The sequence below is a fragment of the Propithecus coquereli genome, unplaced genomic scaffold, assembly GCF_000956105.1.
Source record: "Propithecus coquereli isolate 6110/MARCELLA unplaced genomic scaffold, Pcoq_1.0 Scaffold232, whole genome shotgun sequence".
In the NCBI taxonomy this organism is placed as follows: domain Eukaryota; kingdom Metazoa; phylum Chordata; class Mammalia; order Primates; family Indriidae; genus Propithecus; species Propithecus coquereli.
In genome coordinates this window covers 2,958,947-2,976,491 of record NW_012147864.1, presented here as the reverse complement: position 1 = coordinate 2,976,491, position 17,545 = coordinate 2,958,947, and the positions used below count along the sequence as shown (strand labels likewise).

The following is a 17,545-nucleotide window of genomic DNA, read 5'->3' as shown; positions in this document are numbered from 1 at the left end:
ACCCCTCTTGCTGTTTTATTTATTAAAGTTGATTTGAAGCCCAGGGGGTGCCTCGTGCTGGGTCAGGAGGGGCTGGGAGTGCAGGTCAGTCGTCGTCTCCAGTGGGCCCTGGGCCTGCGGGGGTCCGTGATGGGTTGTGGCCAGCAGGCAAGGTCCGTTGCAAACTGTGTGCGTCAGTGAGGAAAGCCTGGGCGTGATGATGGGGGGTGAGCGGGGGCGCGTCTGGGCAGAGGGGCTCAGGCAGCCTCCTGGAAGCAGGGGCCGAGGGTGCGGAGCAGGAGGAGCCGGGCAGGCTCGGGGACAGCAGGCAGCTGTGGGGCCGCTGGAGGCAGAGGGAGGGTGGGCCAGCGTGGGCGAGGCGGGGGCCCGGTCGCTCACGGTTTCCCTCAGGACTGGACAGGTATTCCGTCTCCGGTTTGCACTACTCCCAGCAGCATGTCTTCTCTTGACTTTTTTCTTCTGACTGCTTCAAGATTTTTCTCCGTATCACTGGTTTTGAGCAGTTTTTGAGGATGTGTGCATGCAGCGTGTAGCCCTTTGAGACGGGTTCCTTTGGCACGCGTGTCTCTTCACGGCTCAACAGCTTATCTGTTTTCTCGCTGAATAATACTCCACCGGCTGCACCACAGTTTGTTTATCCACCCACCAGCCGAAGGACGTCAGTTGCTTCCCGGTTTTGGCAGTTGCGAGTAAAGCTCCTGGAAAGCACACGTGCAGGCTTTTGTTTGGGCGTAGTTTCCGGCCCGTCGGGGTAAACACCAAGGAGCGCAGTTGCTGGACCGGACGGCCCGAGCGCGTTTGTCGAGAGACTGCCGGGCTGCCTCCCAAAGTGGCCGTGCGACGTTGTGTTCCTGTTGCTCCACGTCCCCACCAGCATCTGGTGGTGTCACTGGTTTGCAGTTTGGCCTTTGAAATGCGGTTTTCCGCAGCCTTTTGAAGACCTGTGTTTCTGCACATTTCTGGTGCCTGTCACTTCTTCCTGCAGACCCCAGGCTGCAAGGAGAGACTCTTTCTTCCGGTCTTGAAGCGCTGCCTTCAGTGTTTATTGTGCTGTAGGTCTGCCGCCAGGGAACTCCCTTAGCTCTGATTTGGATGAAAACGCTCTAATTCCACCTTCATTTTTGAAGCACATTTTGGCAGAATATGGAATTATACGTGGACTTTTTTTTCTTTTGAACATTTTAAAGATATTCCTTTTACTCCTGGTTTCTGTTTTTCCTGATGAGAAATTTTGTCACTCTTTTATTTCCCTAAATCTGAGATCTCTTTCCTCTGAATATATACGTGAGTTTCTGTGTTTGGACTTAGCAGTTTATAACATGCCCGGGTCTAGTTTCCTGCACGACGACGTGGACCTGACGGTGGACGTCCTTCACCAGGCCCCGGAGTCTTGGCCTTCGCTTCTTCAGTCACTTCTGATGCCGAACTCTCCTTCATCATTTTGAGTCTGTGGTCACACGAGTCACAGCCCCGGGTGTCCTCCCACAGGTCTCCAGTGATGTGTGTCGGCCCCGGCTGTCCTCTCACATCTCCAGACATATGTGTCGGCCCTGGGTGCCGTCCCATGGGTCTCTGTAAGTTTTATTCTTTGCTTTCTGTTTCCATTCGAACGATTTGTGTTCACTTGTCTTTGAGGTCACCTAGCCTCTTTTCCAATATTCCAGATTGCTGTTTAGTTCATCCCACAGAGTGTTAAATTCTCAAAATGTTTATTTTATTTTCAGTATTTGTACTTTTGGGTATTTCAAATTTCTCTGCTGAAATTCTTCATTTCTTCACCTTTCTTCCCATCTTTTCTTCTACAGTCTTTAAACTTTTTCAGTAACTACTTTAAATGTTGCTATTCTTTTGTTTTTTATTTTATTTTTTTGTTTTCATTTTTTGAGACAGAGTCTCATTCTGTCACCCAGCTGGAGTGCAGTGGCGTCATCATTGCAACCTCGAACTCCTGGGCTCAAGCGATCCCCCCGCCTCAGCCTCCTGAGTAGCTGGGACTACAGGCGCACATCATCACACCTAGCTAATCTTTCTGTTTTTAGAAGAGACGGGGGTCTCACACTTGCTCAGGCTGGTCTCGAACTCTTGACCTCAAGCGATCCTCCCGCCTTGGCCTCCCAGAGTGCTGGGATTGCAGGCGTGAGCCACCGCGCCCGCCTGTTTCTCTTTACAGTGGGATGAAGATCTGTGACCTCCTGCATTGTAACCACACGTGGAAATCTGCTGGAAAGAGTCAGTGGAGATGCCAGGAAGCAAAGCGGATTCCAGCCCCTGGGCCCGAGGGAGCCAGGCCTCAGCTGGGCCATCTGGAGATTGGACTTCCTGAGACAGTTTCTGTGGGGGGCAAGGGGAAAGTTGCCAGAGGTGGCAGTCCTGGTGGCTACTGTCCCCAGAGGCTCAGCCTCCTCCCCCAGGCCATGTGGAGGATGTGTGCGTTCTGGAGTGTGACTGTTGGTCCCACAGGCCTGGCCCTGCGGTTCAGCCTGCTCATCTCTCCCTTGTGGCCCTGTCTTCCTGGTTTGTGGTGCCTGGGTCAGGTGGCCAGATAAAATACAGGACACCCATTTAGATTCCAATTACAGACAAACATGTTTTAACCTAAGTTACATTTGGGACACACTTAGGCAAAAAAATGGTTGCTGTGCTGGGATTCAAATTTAATTGTATGTCCTGTATTTTTAATTAATTATTTATTTTTCACAGGCATCGGGACTCAGCTAGGGCGTCCTGTGTTTTTATTTGCTGAATCTGGTAACCCTCTTCCTGGGCTGTTCTAAAGTGGCTGTTGAGGCTGTGGGTGCAAAGCGCCCGCTCCATGTGCTTTGCCTGTGTGTCCGGCAGAGGGCGCTCCTGAGTCCACCTGCCCTCTGGGCGGAGCCCAGCACCTGGGGTCATTGCAGGCTGCAAACCTGGCCCCGCCCCTGGAATGAAGGCCACGGGGAGGGTGGGGTGGTGGCTCCGCAAATGTCCCCACTCACACAGAGCCTTCCCAAGCCCTCCTTGTAGAATGCCAGAGCCACAAAACAGCCTGTGCAGGGAAGATTTGGAAACGTCACCTGTAGTGAGCACTTGGGAAATGCCCCGGGACTAGCACATCAGGGTGATGCGGGACAGTGATGGAGTCACAGAGGCACTGAGGATTCTCTGAGCCCCTCCACCACTGCCCCGATCCTTCTTCCTCTTGAGTCGGAGCCTGGGCTTTGGGTCTGCGCACGTCCAGCAGCTTTGCAGACGATCTCAGGTCTTCCGGGTCACTCTCCTTGGCTTCACCGCATCCTGGTTTTGGGGCAGGAAGGGGTGTGATGGGAACGTCACTGAGTATTTCATAGGGTGGCCCCGTACCATCTCCCCTCCTCACTTTGTGCAGGAAGCAGCTAGAAACCACCTCTTCGAGAACATGCTCTGTCCCACTGCTGCTTATATGTCTTGTTTTGCTGTGACCCCATGAAACTTTGTCACAGACGATAGCTCCCTGGAGCTGTAAAATCCCTGATGATCTCAGGCTCGGGCCCTAGCATCGTTCATTCATTACTCAGTAGTTCAGGCATTCACTCAGTAAGCAGGAATTGAGCACCAAGTGTGTGCCAGTCCTGCGGTCCCAGAGCTGAGGCTGGGGAGGAGACAGGGATCTGGGAGTTTGCAGACTCGGGGTGTGGGCCGCGATGGGCGGGGAGGGGGCTGTGCTGTCAGGGTTGTCTGTATGAGGAGGCTTTGTTCACCCAGGACTGAGGGGGTTCCTGGGACTCTATCCCTGAGTCTCAGGGTGTATGACCCTAAATTAAGAGGTGCTCCAGGGATTGCAAAACATATGCTGGATTCCAAATTTCAAGATAGTGGTTTTTAGTTCTTTTTAACCTAGACTCCAGGAAGAAGTCATGGTACCTACCCCCACTGTTCATTTGCCCCTTAAATGATGTTTCCTAATGAGTTTGGCCCTGGGTCAAGCATTTCACAAACTGTTTATTCTTCACTACAAGCCCAGGCAGGAGGTCCTGTCCTGTCCCCATTGTGCAGATGGGAAGACTGAGGCATGTGGAAACTGGGAGTCACACCAGGGTGTCACTCCGAACCATCTGGCCACGTAGCCGTCCCTGCTCACCACCAGCACTTCAGACACACTGAGGGCAACTGCTCCGCTTCAGAACCATCGAGGGGGGCTGGGGTGGGAGGGGTATTGCCCAAGAGCCCCAGGGCGCAAATCTGGGAGATGACTCCTTTGTGACCTTGGGCAAGATACTTCACCTCTCCGAGTCCCAAGAGAAGTATAGAAAGCAAAAGTAGTGGCCGTATGCCCGGCACCTTTCTGCCCACTTCCCAAGGATATCAATCTTCATGACAGTCTGGAAGCAAACCTGGAGCCCATCAGGTTGAGATGAGGCACCACAGTGGCATAGCCAGTGCTGCGCCCAGAGGCAAGAGCTGCAGCCTGCGGTGCTCTGAGCTTCATTGCCTGGTGGTGACCAGCTGGCTCCCAAGTGCTGGTCCTGTCTCCAGGGGACCCAGCTTGGGGCCCAGGTACCGCCAGTCCCCTTCCGGGCCTGCCACCTGCAGGTGAGGGAGAAGCCACACTGGCCTCAGGTTCTTCCTGTAAGGGAAGGACGGGCAGCTGGGGGCCAGCAGATCCCAGCTGTGAAAGCTCTGACAAGTTCCTTGAGGAGTGCAGGACCCCAGCAGCACATGTAGGAGCCTTGACCCCAATCCTAACCCTAATCCTAATTCTTGCTGCCCCCACCAGATTTTAATCCTGCCTCTGCCTGGGGGGTTATAAGGACTGACCCAAATCCTGAGCAGAGGGAAGTGCGGGAGGGGGAACGCTCTCCAGCCTCAGCCCCCTCCCTCTGGCCTCCCTGGATCCTCCCCTGGGTCTCGCCTTCCTGCCTCAGCGCCCAACCCCACAGCCCTCACCACCCCGCCCCCTCCCCCTTACCTGCTCCTGGCCAGCACACAGTAGGTGCTCAGTAAAGACCTCGCATTTCCTGACTCCAGTACAGTGTCATGCCCTCTGCATCTTGGAACAAAGTGTGGAGGGGTCTTCAAGACTGCACTGAGAGGTGGGGGAACCGCAGCTAACCCGCATGCGTGCATGCAGCATTTGTGCCAGGCCGGGCGGGGGTTTAGGGGGCAATTCTCACAACCCTAATTCCATATTCTTTGCATGAATGAACTAACAAGTGAATGACTGGAGCGGCCTGGGGCCCACCCGCTCCGTGAGTGGCAGCGGGGGTTGGGGGAGACCCTGAGAAATAGTCCCTTCTGCAAAGGGTCCAACCCCACTGCCGTGGAGGAAGCCTGGGGTGGGGGAGGAAGCCATGCATTTCGGGATGTGCTGTTGGGCCTGTGGACGGCGCGAGATGCCCTTCCACGCTCTCTGCACACCACGGACAGAAAATCCAGGACCAGAGTCTCCACCCAGGGTCATTTCACGTGCTGCAGCTGCACCGAGGTATTCTATGTGTTGGGTGGGGGGCTCCTCTTCATCTGCTGGGAAGAGGAAGCTGTCCTGCACGCGGGAGACAGTGGCCAGAGAGCACTACCCTCAGCCCCATCCTGTCCTCTGGAGGGCCCCAGACGAGCCGTGCGCGGCCCCACCTAGCCCCGCCGACCATCCGGGAAACAGGATTCAAGGGCTCTGAGCTCAAGTCCCTGCTGCCAGACCTGGGCCAAGTGGCGCCCCTCTCTGGCTCCCTTCAGCCCTGAAAAAGGGCCAAGACACACCCTGTCTTAGGGCTTTTGGGGAGGGAGCTGGTGGTGGGGAGGAGGTCCCGGCGTCCACCCCGGGGCACGGCAGCCTGGGCTCCAATCCCAGCCCTGCCACGTCCTACTGCGTGACTTTGAGTTGACAGAACCAGTGTGAAGGTCCGCGAAAATCACGGCAGGGATGTGTGGAGGTGGGGCCTCCGGGACGGTCCCAGCCCGGAGGACGCCGCATGGGCGCCGGCTCACTGAGTGGACGGGACGGGCCCTCGGGCCCTGCTTTCCCTACCGCAGGTGCCTTTGACCCTGAGGGCTCCCCAGAACCTGGTGGGGGCGAGACCCGGCACCACGTCGTCAGGTCCCCACTTCGGCGCCGGTGCGTGCTCCTCCGTCCAGTGGGCGGCAGGTGTTGGGAGGGGAGCCCACCGCTGCAGGAAGCCGCGGCGCCCCGTCGGTGTAAGGTACGACCTGCTTTCGGGCATTTTACGATGCGCGGCACGAGCGCCATTCCCGAGGAGGACACCGGGGCCGGGTGGCCGGGGGACGTGTCCTGCGGGAGCCGAGCCGTCCTTCCCGCGCCTCCCCGCGCGCGCCGCGCCGGGACGCAGCCGGCCCAACCCGAGGTGGCCGCGAGCCTCCGCCGACCCCGCCCAGCTCGGAGACCCCGCCCCGCTCCGGATCCCGGGACGGGGTGGGGGACGCGGGGTCCTCCGGCCCCCCAGCACACGCGCCCCACCGCGCTCTTGCCTGCGGGGCAGAGTCCGCCCGCCCCGCCCGGCGCTCCTCTCCTCTCTCCTCCCCGCCCGGCCGCTCCCCGCCCTCCTCGCCCTCCTGGCTGGGCCGGGCTCCGCCACCACGTGACCCCGCGGCCGGGCGCGGGCGCGACGGGACGCGCTGGGACCGGCGTCTGGGGTCGAGGGGGCGGCCCGGGGCGGGGGCGATATGGAGCGGAGGTGGGTCTTCGTGCTGCTCGACGTGCTGTGCTTGCTGGTCGGTAAGAGCCGCGGGGACCCGGGTGTGCGTTGGGGACTTTCCCAGGACGGACACGCCCCCAGTCTCCGCGAATGTTTGCAGGCGAGTGGGGAGACTGCTGCGCCCCATCCTCGGAGGACCCCCGGAGGCGGGGGAGCTCGGCGGAGGACCCTCTCGCTCCGCAGACCTACCTCTGCGCCCTCCGCCCTGCGCGCCCTTGCGCCTGCGTGCGCCCCCCGCCTCAGTTTCTCCCCGCGGGCGAGGCTCAGGAGCGTCGAGAGGGGTCGAGGCGCAAGGGTGGGCCTCCTGCGCCCGCGGGTAGGAAGGGGCCGCGGAAGGGCGTACGCGCGCCGCCCCGCCGGCCTGCGAGGTGATTCACTTGGGCGGCGGCCCGGGCGGGAGCGGGGCCGCGGGTCACCCCCGAGGACCTCCACTCCTCCGCCCCAGGGTTGGCTGACACGGGCCTGGAATCCGGGCGCTGGGATTCGAACCCCCGCGCGGGCGGGTGGGTCTGGCGCGCCCTCCCCTCGGGCCTGGAAGAGACGGAGAGGCTGCGGTGCACGGGGCCCCGGGGCAGGCGCGAGCCAAACCTGTCCCGCGGGTTTGCGGGCCAGGGTGGGGGAGGGGGCATCGCCAGCCCGCCCCCTCGCGGTCCCTCCCCCAGGGGCGCAGGAACAAAGGCCGAGTGTTTGCTCTGTGGCCCAGCAGACAATGGCCCCGGAATTCTGGGGGGGGGGTGGGCTGGCGACCATTCGCTGTCCTCCCTCCCCCCAGTGTGGTTCCTGCTTTGCCGCCGGGGCTCGCACCAGGCTAGGCCCTCTTTCCGTATGGGGTGGGCCGGGTGACAGCAAGAAGGCCCCGTGGGGCGTTTGCTAGCCAGCCCTGGGTGGCCTTTCGTGAGCACCTGTGTTACTTAAACATTTATGTGGCGCTTAATCTATGCTAGGCATTAAGCAACATTAAAATAATGAAACCATTCCCTTTAGAGAGCCTGAGGGAGGTGCTGCTGTCCTCCCCAGCTGTGGCCCCGAGAGGTCGAGCCGCCTGCTGGAGGTCACACCGCAGCGGGAGGCGGAGCTGAGAGCAGATTGGGTACTGCTGCAGCCTGCCCTGTGGCGGTGGCCCGGGCAGCGCCGGCTTCCATTCTAGAAGCTTGAAGACACACGCCGTCCAGGGTTTTAGGTGGCGTGAGGGCGGGGAGGCTCTCAGGGTGCCTGAATGAAGAGGGGCAGTCCGTGTTGGGACGCGCCGATGGGGGTGTCTGGAAGGTGCTGGGGCAGGGGGTGGGAGGGGCCGGGCTTCGTTTCTCAGCGCCTTGTAACCCTGACCCTTTAGTACGCTGCGGCCCAGCCTCTTCCCCCACGCCCTGCCCGCCCGGCGGTGCAGCTCCACCCCCGGCCCATTGCCTGCTCCCTCTGCCGCTCTCTTGCCACCTCCTCTGAACCGTCTCTCCTCCTTCAGGCACCCCCCACCCCGCAGCCCACCCCACAGCCCCATGTAACCCACAGCTGCCTCCCAGACCGCCACCTCCTCTTCTGCTCTGCACCCCTGTCCTGTTCGTCTTGTTCCCTAGCCTCTCTGTCCCAGGCTGTGAGGTGGACCTCTTTGCTTTCCTCACTGGGTTACATCCTCAGACTCAGCATGGAAAGTGTTCGGCAGTGTCGCCGAATGGGCCTATGGGGAGGAGTGTGGGGACCCCTGCCCCTCCTCTGGCATCCAGGGCTCTGAGAAGCCACACCATTTTATACTTGTGCGGGGCACAGGCGTCCTACCTTGGTTGGTCTCTGGGGGAGCTGGCCCCGGCTTTGGTCGTGCACCTGCCCATGGAGTAGGGAGCCGCCCTCTGCCCCAGTCCTCTGTAGCTGGCTCCTGCCTCCCTGGCCACCCTGGGCTCATTACTTGGTGTCTTTGACCCCCGGGCTATTGGACTGGGCTCCCTGAGGCCAAGGCTGTGTCTGTCCTGGTCTAACACTTGGCCTGGCCAGGCCCAAGCAGGCTCCGGGGACTCAGCCCTGCACGTGACAGGCCCCACCTGGTGCTCAGGGACGGATGGGGAAATTCAAGCAAGTGCCACACAAGTGATTGCATGATTCCACGTGGGGACAAGGGATACGAATACAGGCCTTTCTTGTTCCGGGAGTGATGCCAGGGGTGGAGGGGCAGGAGGGGGAACGAAGCTGAGACTAGAAGGTATCAAAGATATCTGGGGCACAGAGAAGTGCCTGTGCAAAGGCCCTGGGATGGGCGCTTGCTGGGTGTGTTCAAGGTGCAGAAAGGAGGCTGGAAGGTGAGGGGCGAGGGCAGAGATGGGTGAGGGTGGGACGAGGGCCTGGGGAGGGGTTTGGGGATTGTCTGAGGGTGAGGGGAGCCAGGGTGCTTGAATGGTGCAGCAGCCTCCATCTGCCATGAGAAGAGCTCCTCCTACCTGTGCGAGGGAGTGGAGGTGGGGGACCTGGGGGCCAAGGCTCAGCTGCGGGAGAACCACGCGGCTTCCTGGGCTTCTCTCCCTCACCCCAGCCTCTCTGCCCTTCGCCATCCTGACGCTGGTGAATACCCCGTACAAGCGAGGATTTTACTGTGGAGATGACTCCATCCGGTACCCCTACCGTCCAGACACCATCACCCACGGGCTCATGGCCGGGGTCACCATCACGGCCACTGCGGTCCTTGTAAGGCGGGAGGGGTTGCGGGTGGGGAGGGGCACAGCCCTGCCCTGGAGGTCTGTGGGGCCTGATGGCACCGCTCTGCCCTGGGTGGTACTTGTGGGGACAGGGCCCCTTTTGGAGTCCCCAAGCCCTCAGCAGCCTCAGGGTGGTCCGGGGGCTGGCCGAGACCCCTGGCAGTCCCCATGGGGACTTGTGGCCCTTCGGCTGCCCTCTGCAGGTGTCTGCGGGGGAAGCCTACCTGGTGTACACGGACCGCCTCTATTCCCGCTCCGACTTCAACAACTACGCGGCGGCCCTGTACAAGGTGTTGGGGACCTTCCTGTTCGGAGCTGCCGTGAGCCAGTCACTGACAGACCTGGCCAAGTACATGACTGGCCGTCTGCGGCCCAGCTTCCTGGCTGTCTGCGACCCCGACTGGAGCCGGGTCAACTGCTCAGTCTACGTGCAGGTGGAGAAGGTGTGCAGGGGAAGCCCCGCCAATGTCACCGAGGCCCGGTGAGTGTGGGTTGGCAGCCTTCCCTCCGGGCGATGCAGGGGGAGGCTGAGCCCCAGTTGCCCCCTCTCCTGTGGGAGGGTGGGGCCGGGGAAGCCCCAGGCGCTGGTCAGACGGGCGGGCAGGAGCAAGACCTCGGGGCCCCGTGGGTCCTGCAGACCCTGCGAGGCCACCGGGAGGGAAGCCCCTCCCTGAGTTTCAGGCCCTGGCCACTGGCTTCTGCCCCGTCTTCGTCTTCGTACCATCCCTACTGATAGCTCCTTAAACGTCTCATCTAATTGATGTGCTTTTTAAAAATTAAAGTTTGCGTAACATAAAATTCACTGTTGTGTCCATGTTGATGAGCACATTGTTAGCACATTCACGGTGTGGCGCACCCCCCTGCTCTATCCAGTGCAGGAATGTTTTCATCACGCCCCCGAGAAACCCCGTCCTCATTCGCTGTCAGCCCCAACCCTTGGCGACCACTAACCTGTCTTCTGTGTTTTCAGAGTTGGTCCATGTCGGAGCGTTCTGTATTTTGGGGCTCTGTCGTTCAGTATTTACCTCTTTGTAATTGTTATATTTTCTTGATAGATTGACCCTTTTATCCTTATGAATGATACATGGTTTTTTGTCTCTCATAACAATTTTTGTCTTAATGTCTATTTTGTCGAATATTAGTATACATATTGCGGTTCTCTTGTAGTTACTGTTTGCATGGAATATTTTGTTTTCCATTCTTGTACTTTCAACCTATTTGTATCTTTGGATCTAAAGTGAGTCCTCTGAGTTATGTTTTTAGTAGGGGTTACAATTACCATTTTAGTTTATAACAATCTAGTTTAGATTAATGACAGTTAAATTTCAATATTACGCACAAAGTTTGCTGCTCTATAGTATATACCATACTATATAGGTGTGGTGCCCAGTGATGTTATTGGCACAGATTATATCTTTATACTTTGTATGCCCAGCAACGTAAGTTTACAATCACTGTTTTATGCATTTGTTTTTTAGAAATCATCTAGGAATAAAAGAGGAATTACAAATCAAAAATATATTAATACTGACCTACATGATATAGTTACCTTTACTGGTGTTTGTTATTCTTTCTGTGGATTCAAGTTACTGTCTAGTGTCCTCATTTCTCCCTGAAAGACTCCCTTTAGAATTTCTTGCAGGGCAAGTGTACCAGCAACACATTCTCTCAGGTTTTGTTTATCTGGGAATGTCTCGGTTACTCTCATTTTTAGAGCTTTGCCAGATACAGAGTTCTTGGTTGACAGGCTGTGTTTTCACTCAGCACTTCACTGACTTCTGATGAGAAGTGAGCTGCTCGTGTCCCTGAGGGGCCCTTGTGCAGAATGAGTCGCCCCTTGCTCTCGTGCCGTAAGAGTCTCTCTTTGGCATTATCTTTCGATAGTTTCATTCATATGTGGTCCCTTTGGGTTTATCCTACCTGGAGTTCATTGAGCTTCTTGGATGTGTAGATTAATGTTTTTCATGAAACTTGGGAAGTTTTCAGCCATTATTTCTTCAAATATCCTTTCTGCTCCTTTCTCTCCTCTCCTGGAATATCCGTTAGGTGTATGCTGCTATGATTGATGGTGTCTCACAGGTGTCTGAAGCTCTTCATTTTTCTTCATTCTTTCTGCTTCTCAGACTGAATAATCTCAGTTGACCTATCTCTGAGTTCACCCTCTTCTGCTTGCTCAGACATGCTGTTGGGGATTTTTATTTCAGATATTATATATATTTTTTATTTTTATTTTTTTAGAGACAGGATCTTGCTGTGTTGCCCAGGCTAGGGTGTAGTGGCACAATCACAGCTCACTGCAGCCTCAAACTCCTGCACTTAAGCCATCCTCCTGCCTCAGCCTCCTGAGTAGCTGGGACTACAGGTGTGCACCACCACGCCTGGCTAATTTTTTTAGGTTTTGTAGAGATGGGGTCTCACAATGCTGCCCAGGCTGGGCTGGAACTCTTGGCCTCAAACAACGCTCCTGCTTCGGCCTCCCTAAGTGCTGAGATTACAGATGTGGCCTGAGACATTGTTCTTACAGTTCCTTTAGCTCTTTGAACGTATTGTAAATGGCTAATAAAAAGTGTGTGTCTAGTAAGTCCAACGTCTGAGTTTCTTCAGGGGCAGTGTCTATTAATAGATTATTTCTTTTTGTATTGGCCACACCTTTTTTTACCACATGCCTTTTAATTTTTTTGTTGAAAACTGAGTGTATTGAATATCATAACAGCTCTGGAAATAGGATTCTACTCCCTTCCGTCCGTAGGGTGTGTTATTGCCGTTTGTTGTACTTATTGTTTGTGTAATGACTTTTCTGAACGAATTTTTGTACAGTCTGTAATCTTTGTCAGCTGTGGCCATGATGTTCTGTTAGCTTAGGGGTCAGCTAGTGATTTCACAATTTCTTTGAACACCTGAAACTCCCCCCAAAAACTCGCAAGGTTTGCAGAAAGGCTCTATGTCGGGACAGAAATTCAACACGTGAGCAAGCGTGTAGCTGCCCTAACTCGCACCTCTTCTGTGTGCAGAGCCAGCGAGCTCTGTGCGCCCAGGGCCTTTACGGTATCTTCTGAGCCCCCGCCCAGCTCTGGCCTTCTAGATTCAGAGCACCGGATTCCCCAGCCTGTCTCTTCCGTGCCTCAAGTGCTTGCCATGGCCCAAGGCAGCGGTGACCGATGCTGTTAGGTGGTATAAAGGCCAGCCCTCGGGCCACCAGACTAGTCAAGACACACAGTTGCAGTTCTTTGCAAACCTGTCTCTGGTGCCTGTGCAGGGCATGTGGTCTGCTAGGGTTAGGGTCAGACCATTCGGGGCAGTGGGAGGGGACCAGGAACAGTTAAAATGCCGCAAAGCTGTTTGTTCTGAGATTCCACTGGCTTATCTTCATCCAGTTAGGGTTAGGGTTTTCCTGTGGTTGCTGCAAGCTTCCGAGTAGGTCCAAAAATGTCGATGGTGACCCTTCACCAGTTTTTTCTTTGGTTTTGGAGTTTCTTGCTATGCTGTTTTCTCCACTTGCATTGATGTCCTTTACTCAATCTTGAGTTTATATAGAAAGAAAACGTGAAACTTCCCTCAGTTCCACAGACAGGAAATAATCCTGAAAAGAAAGAGCGCAGACAAAACTGGTGTTAACTGTTTGCTAGACACAGTCGTGTTAATTTAAAAAATTATGGACGAGGTTTATGCTTCTGGAGAAGGAGAGCTTTATTTCTCGTAAAGGGGAGCAGGCCGAGCCGGCCAGAGCCAGGCACGCGCGCTTCAGAGAGGACATGGGCACCGGGACTTCACACTGAGCAGGACGGCCAGCTGCACGTACTTAACACGCTCCAGGAGGAGTCCTGGATGTTTATGAGGGGGTCATAGGAGGGAAAAGCTCTCCTGGGATTCAAAAGTGTCTAAGACCAGCGGCTTCCACGCGAGGAGCTCCCAGACTTTGGGGAAGACAGCCAGAGGCGCGGGACCAGGGAGGGGTTTAAAGATGCCACCCGACTGCCTTCTTCCCTAGGTTGTCTTTCTACTCGGGACACTCCTCCTTCGGGATGTACTGCATGGTGTTCTTGGCTGTGAGTCTGTCGCCCGGGGAACCAAGGCTAAGTCACTCCCTTCCCTTCCCTGGGCCTCAGTTTTCCCATCTGTAAGGTGGGGTGGGTGGGAGTGGTGATGAGAGGTTCACTGGTTTGTTCGTAAGGACTGGAGGCCCTGGGTCCACCCGATCCGTGCTCTCCTGGCCTTGGTGCTGCCGTCGGTGCAATGGGTGTGGGGTGCCTGGCCGGTGCCCAGGCTGACGCACCCTCGCCCTGTCCCAGCTCTACGTGCAGGCGCGGCTCTGTTGGAAGTGGGCGAGGCTGCTGCGGCCCACAGTTCAGTTCTTCCTGGTGGCCTTTGCACTCTACGTGGGGTACACCCGAGTGTCTGACCACAAACACCACTGGAGCGACGTCCTTGTTGGCCTCCTGCAGGGGGCGCTGGTGGCTGGCCTCACCGTGAGCTCCTGGACCCCATCCTTAGTCCAGAGCACCCCCACCCCAGTCCTTCCCTGGGTCCCCTCTCTCCTCCTTCCCTGGCCCCCTCCCCCCAAGTCCTTCCTTGAGCCCCCTCCCCACTCCTTCCCTGGGTCCCCTCCCCTCTAGTCCTTCCCTGGGCCCCCTTCTCCCTCCATCCCTGGCCCCTCCCCCCATCCTCTCCATCCGTCCTCCCCTAGGGTTCCACTCCTTCATCCCAGGCTCTCTTCCTCTTGCCCACCCCATGGTAATCCTTCCTCTCGGCCCCCCACCCCCACCCAGGACCCCAGTCCTCCCACCCTGCTCACTCCTAGTCCCTGCCCAGCCCCACCCAGCTTCTCACCTTCCTCCCTTCTGCCAGGTCCGCTATGTCTCAGACTTCTTCAAAGCCCGGCCCCCGCAGCACTGCCCGGAGGAGGAGGAGCTGGAGCGGAAGCCCAGCCTGTCGCTGACGCTGACCCTGGGCGAGGCTGACCGCAACCACTATGGGTACCCACTCTCCTCCTGAGGTCACCCGCCCAGGCAGGGACTGGCCGTGAGTCCGGCTGAGGCCCGGGGCCTGCCCTGGTGCGGCCGTGCGGGCTCGGGACAGGCGGACTGACGGTAGCAGGGAGCGGGCTCCACTGCCCGCCCCTCCGCACTGGACCAGGGCTCTGGGGTGCTTGGCCAGCCCCGAGTATCTGGGGGGTCTGTCCTCAGAGCTCCCTGAATACCCGCTTTCCGTTATGGGGTTAGGGCAGGGACCAAGAGAGTAGATGGATGCTGTTTTTGTAAGATGTAATGTACATGTGGATTTTTAGTAAAATAGGGCATTTGTTTGACAAATGGTATCGGTGCCTCTGTTCCTTTGGCCGTTCTGAGGACAGTGTTCCTACAGCAGAGGGGACCTCCCCTGTCGGGGGCTCAGCGAGCTCAGGGGTCGTCTCGCTGCTGAGGGGTGGGATGCGGTGGAGGAAGGGCTTGTGCCGAGTCGGCCTTGAGGTTCCCCCCAGTGAGGAGGCTCTGCTAGAGGGGCCTGGAAGGCCCAAGGCCCGCGGTTGAGGCTGCAAACGCAGATGCGAGCGAGAGCACGGCCAGCCGGCCAGGTGCCAGGTCGTGGGGGGCAGCTTCCAGGAGGTCTGCAGGAAGAACCTCTGGTTGGGTCTGCAGGGTCACACACAGGGTCTGGCCTGGAGTGTGACTCCTCACCCCCTTCCCGCAGCCTGTTCTTTCCTCTCGCTAACCCTCTGGGCGCTGCTCCAGCCCCGAGGCCTCAGAGCCCCTCTCCTCACTGGACGGGGACCCCTGCCCTCCAGCCCTCCAGCCCTCCCCTCTGTGCAGTGCCACTCCCAGCTGCACACGTCCCCAGGGTTCCTGGGGGCCCTGTAGGAGGCCCCCTTGCACTCCCTGGGTCCTGTAGGCCCAAAGCTGGTACCTCTGGCATGAAGCAGGCTGTGCAGGCCCATGGGTGTGGCGGCCACACTCCTGAAACTGACGACTGAGGGGCTGTGGTCCCCGAAGCTGTCACAGAGCTTAGTTTTTCAAGGGGAAGGTAGAGTAAATTTAGGTTTTTACTGAACATCTCTTCGCAATGGATGAATTAAGTATCTAACTGTTTTTTCTGCACCTAGCACCTGTTTTGTTCCTTACACCTGTGGGTGGTCCTGTCAGGCCTTAGCAGGACAATGCAGCACTTGGGGGAAGGAAGGCGCCGGGGAGCCCTGCACAGGAGGCCAAGACTGAGAAGAGCCCCATGGCCACTGTGACCTCCCCTGGGGCTGTGGTAGACAGGGAGGAAGGTCACCCAGATGGTACAGAACAGCAGCATGCTGGACCTCGGAAACTTGGCTCCACGAAAGGTGTCAGGCAGGCTCTGGGCCAGGGAAGTCGAGGTGAAGCTTTCCAGGGCCAAGGAGCCCAGGTATCCCAGGATGCAGCCGCAGGCGGTGACGCGGCCCTCACTGTGCATGAGAAGGACGTGTCCAGGCTTGGGGGTGGTGTGTCTGTGTCAGTAGATAGGGTGGGGTTCCCAGCCACACCCCACTGAGCCGTCACTCGGGTGAGGAGCAGATGGGAGTGGCACACAGGTGCCCTGACGCCTGCCACCTCACTTTCCTCCAGGTGCGGTGGCCTTGAAGGCCAGGACCACCATGATGGTTTCACCAAGACAGTGGAACAGCCACAGTAAATGCAGCTCCAAATGTGGACTGCTGGAGGCCACGGCCTGTGGGAGGTGGCATCTCTCACTGTTTGGTGCTCATCATCTGGACACTTCACCCGCCGTCTGCACTGATGGGAAGAGCAGAGATGCAGCGCCAGGCCCGGCGATCCTTACGGATTCCCAACACCAAAATGCAGGCCTGTTGGAAGTTGGGACACGTTTCTCCACCCACGTGGCTCTACAGGGAAGCGCTCATGCATAATTTTAGGTTTATACTGCCCACACCCTTATGGCTTTATGGAAAAAATAATTTTTTCCCTTCATTGTACAAAGAAGATACTTCTTTTGTGGTTTCTCGCAGGAAACTCATAGACGCTCGGCCGTGTAAATATTGTTTCTCATGGGCATGTGCTCGTGGCCCAGCATCCCTGCCTTCTGAGCTTTATTGGTTCTTGGAAAACCCCTCCTAAGTATTTGATGATATGCAGGAATTTCTGTTGAGTTTTTTAGGTACAATATGTTATTGTGCTTTTATGGATCATGTGTGCTTTTTATAGGGTGCATACTGAAGTACTTTGGGGTGAAGTCTTGTGATGTCTGCAACTTACAATATTTCACAGTACAAAGGCGTGAAGCAAATATGGCAAAATATCAGTAATTATTAAGTGTGTGTACTGTGTTTATAGATATTCATTATGCTACTCTTTACTGTAGTTTGAAAATTTTTATATTAAGTCATAAAAGGAAAACTCTGCCTAAGGAAATTTTCCTAAATTGAAAATGTCATTATCTTTACTTTCAATTTACTTTAAAAAATGAACAATACTTATTCATTTTTTATTTCTCTACTGAATCCCTATTTAAGTTGAAACAACATAAAATCCTACAGGTTTACACCTGTAATCGTAGCACTTTGGGAGGCTGAGACAGGAGGATTACTTGACGCCATGAGTTCAAGACCAGCCTGGGCAACATAGTGAGACCCCGCCGCCAATTCTACAAAAAAAATTTTTTTTTTTTAATCAGCAGTGCATGGTGGTGGCGCCTGTAGTCCCAGCTATGTGGGAGGATCCTTTGAGCCCAGGAGTTGGAGGCTGCACTGAGCTATGATTGTGCCACTGCACTCCAGCCTGGGTGACAGAGTGAGACCCTATCTCTGAAAAAAAAAATCGTAGTTAACAACAAGGTTATTTTAATTTTTAATGTTTTTCCTCAAAATTACCCATGGCAGTTGCAGTCATGCAGTCTTCTCTGGACAAGGCTGTTGATAGAGATTTTGTGGCATCAGCCTCCAAGGCCAGTTGTGCAGTGTGGCTTGGGCGTTTTCCCAGGAGGCTTGCTAAGCCTCAAGCCTGCTGTCTGGCCCTCAGCAATACTCTCCGTCACTTACCACCTCTTGGAAAAGAAAGAGACACATTGTACTGTAATTTTAAAAGTCTGTGACTGTTCTTAAATCTCATTCAGCATATTTCTCGGAGACTGGACAGCTCCTAGGTCTTATCCGTCAGCCTGTTGACTCTTCCCATTTCTGAGACATGAACATGTTCCAAAACTTTTTTGTTAGCTTCATTTTTTTTT

The 17,545-nt window shown here is 56.2% G+C and overlaps 1 protein-coding gene across 3 annotated transcripts; it reads left to right on the top strand.

Moving 5' to 3' along the window:
* The first annotated feature begins 6,528 nt into the window (after positions 1-6,528).
* PPAP2C (phosphatidic acid phosphatase type 2C) lies at positions 6,529-16,524 on the top strand. Of its 3 annotated transcripts, XM_012645478.1 has the most exons (7): positions 6,529-6,685; positions 9,181-9,332; positions 9,547-9,824; positions 13,332-13,389; positions 13,633-13,809; positions 14,189-14,316; positions 15,928-16,524. In XM_012645478.1, exons 1-7 carry the CDS (start codon positions 6,634-6,636, stop codon positions 15,992-15,994), a joined length of 912 nt encoding a protein of 303 aa, XP_012500932.1. In that variant the 5' UTR covers positions 6,529-6,633; the 3' UTR covers positions 15,995-16,524. The 3 variants fall into 3 exon arrangements, with proteins under 3 accessions (XP_012500932.1, XP_012500934.1, XP_012500933.1); XM_012645480.1 differs by lacking the exon at positions 13,332-13,389 and having other exon boundaries at positions 13,645-13,809; positions 15,928-15,970; XM_012645479.1 differs by lacking the exon at positions 15,928-16,524 and having other exon boundaries at positions 14,189-14,335.
* Positions 16,525-17,545: the final 1,021 nt, after the last annotated feature.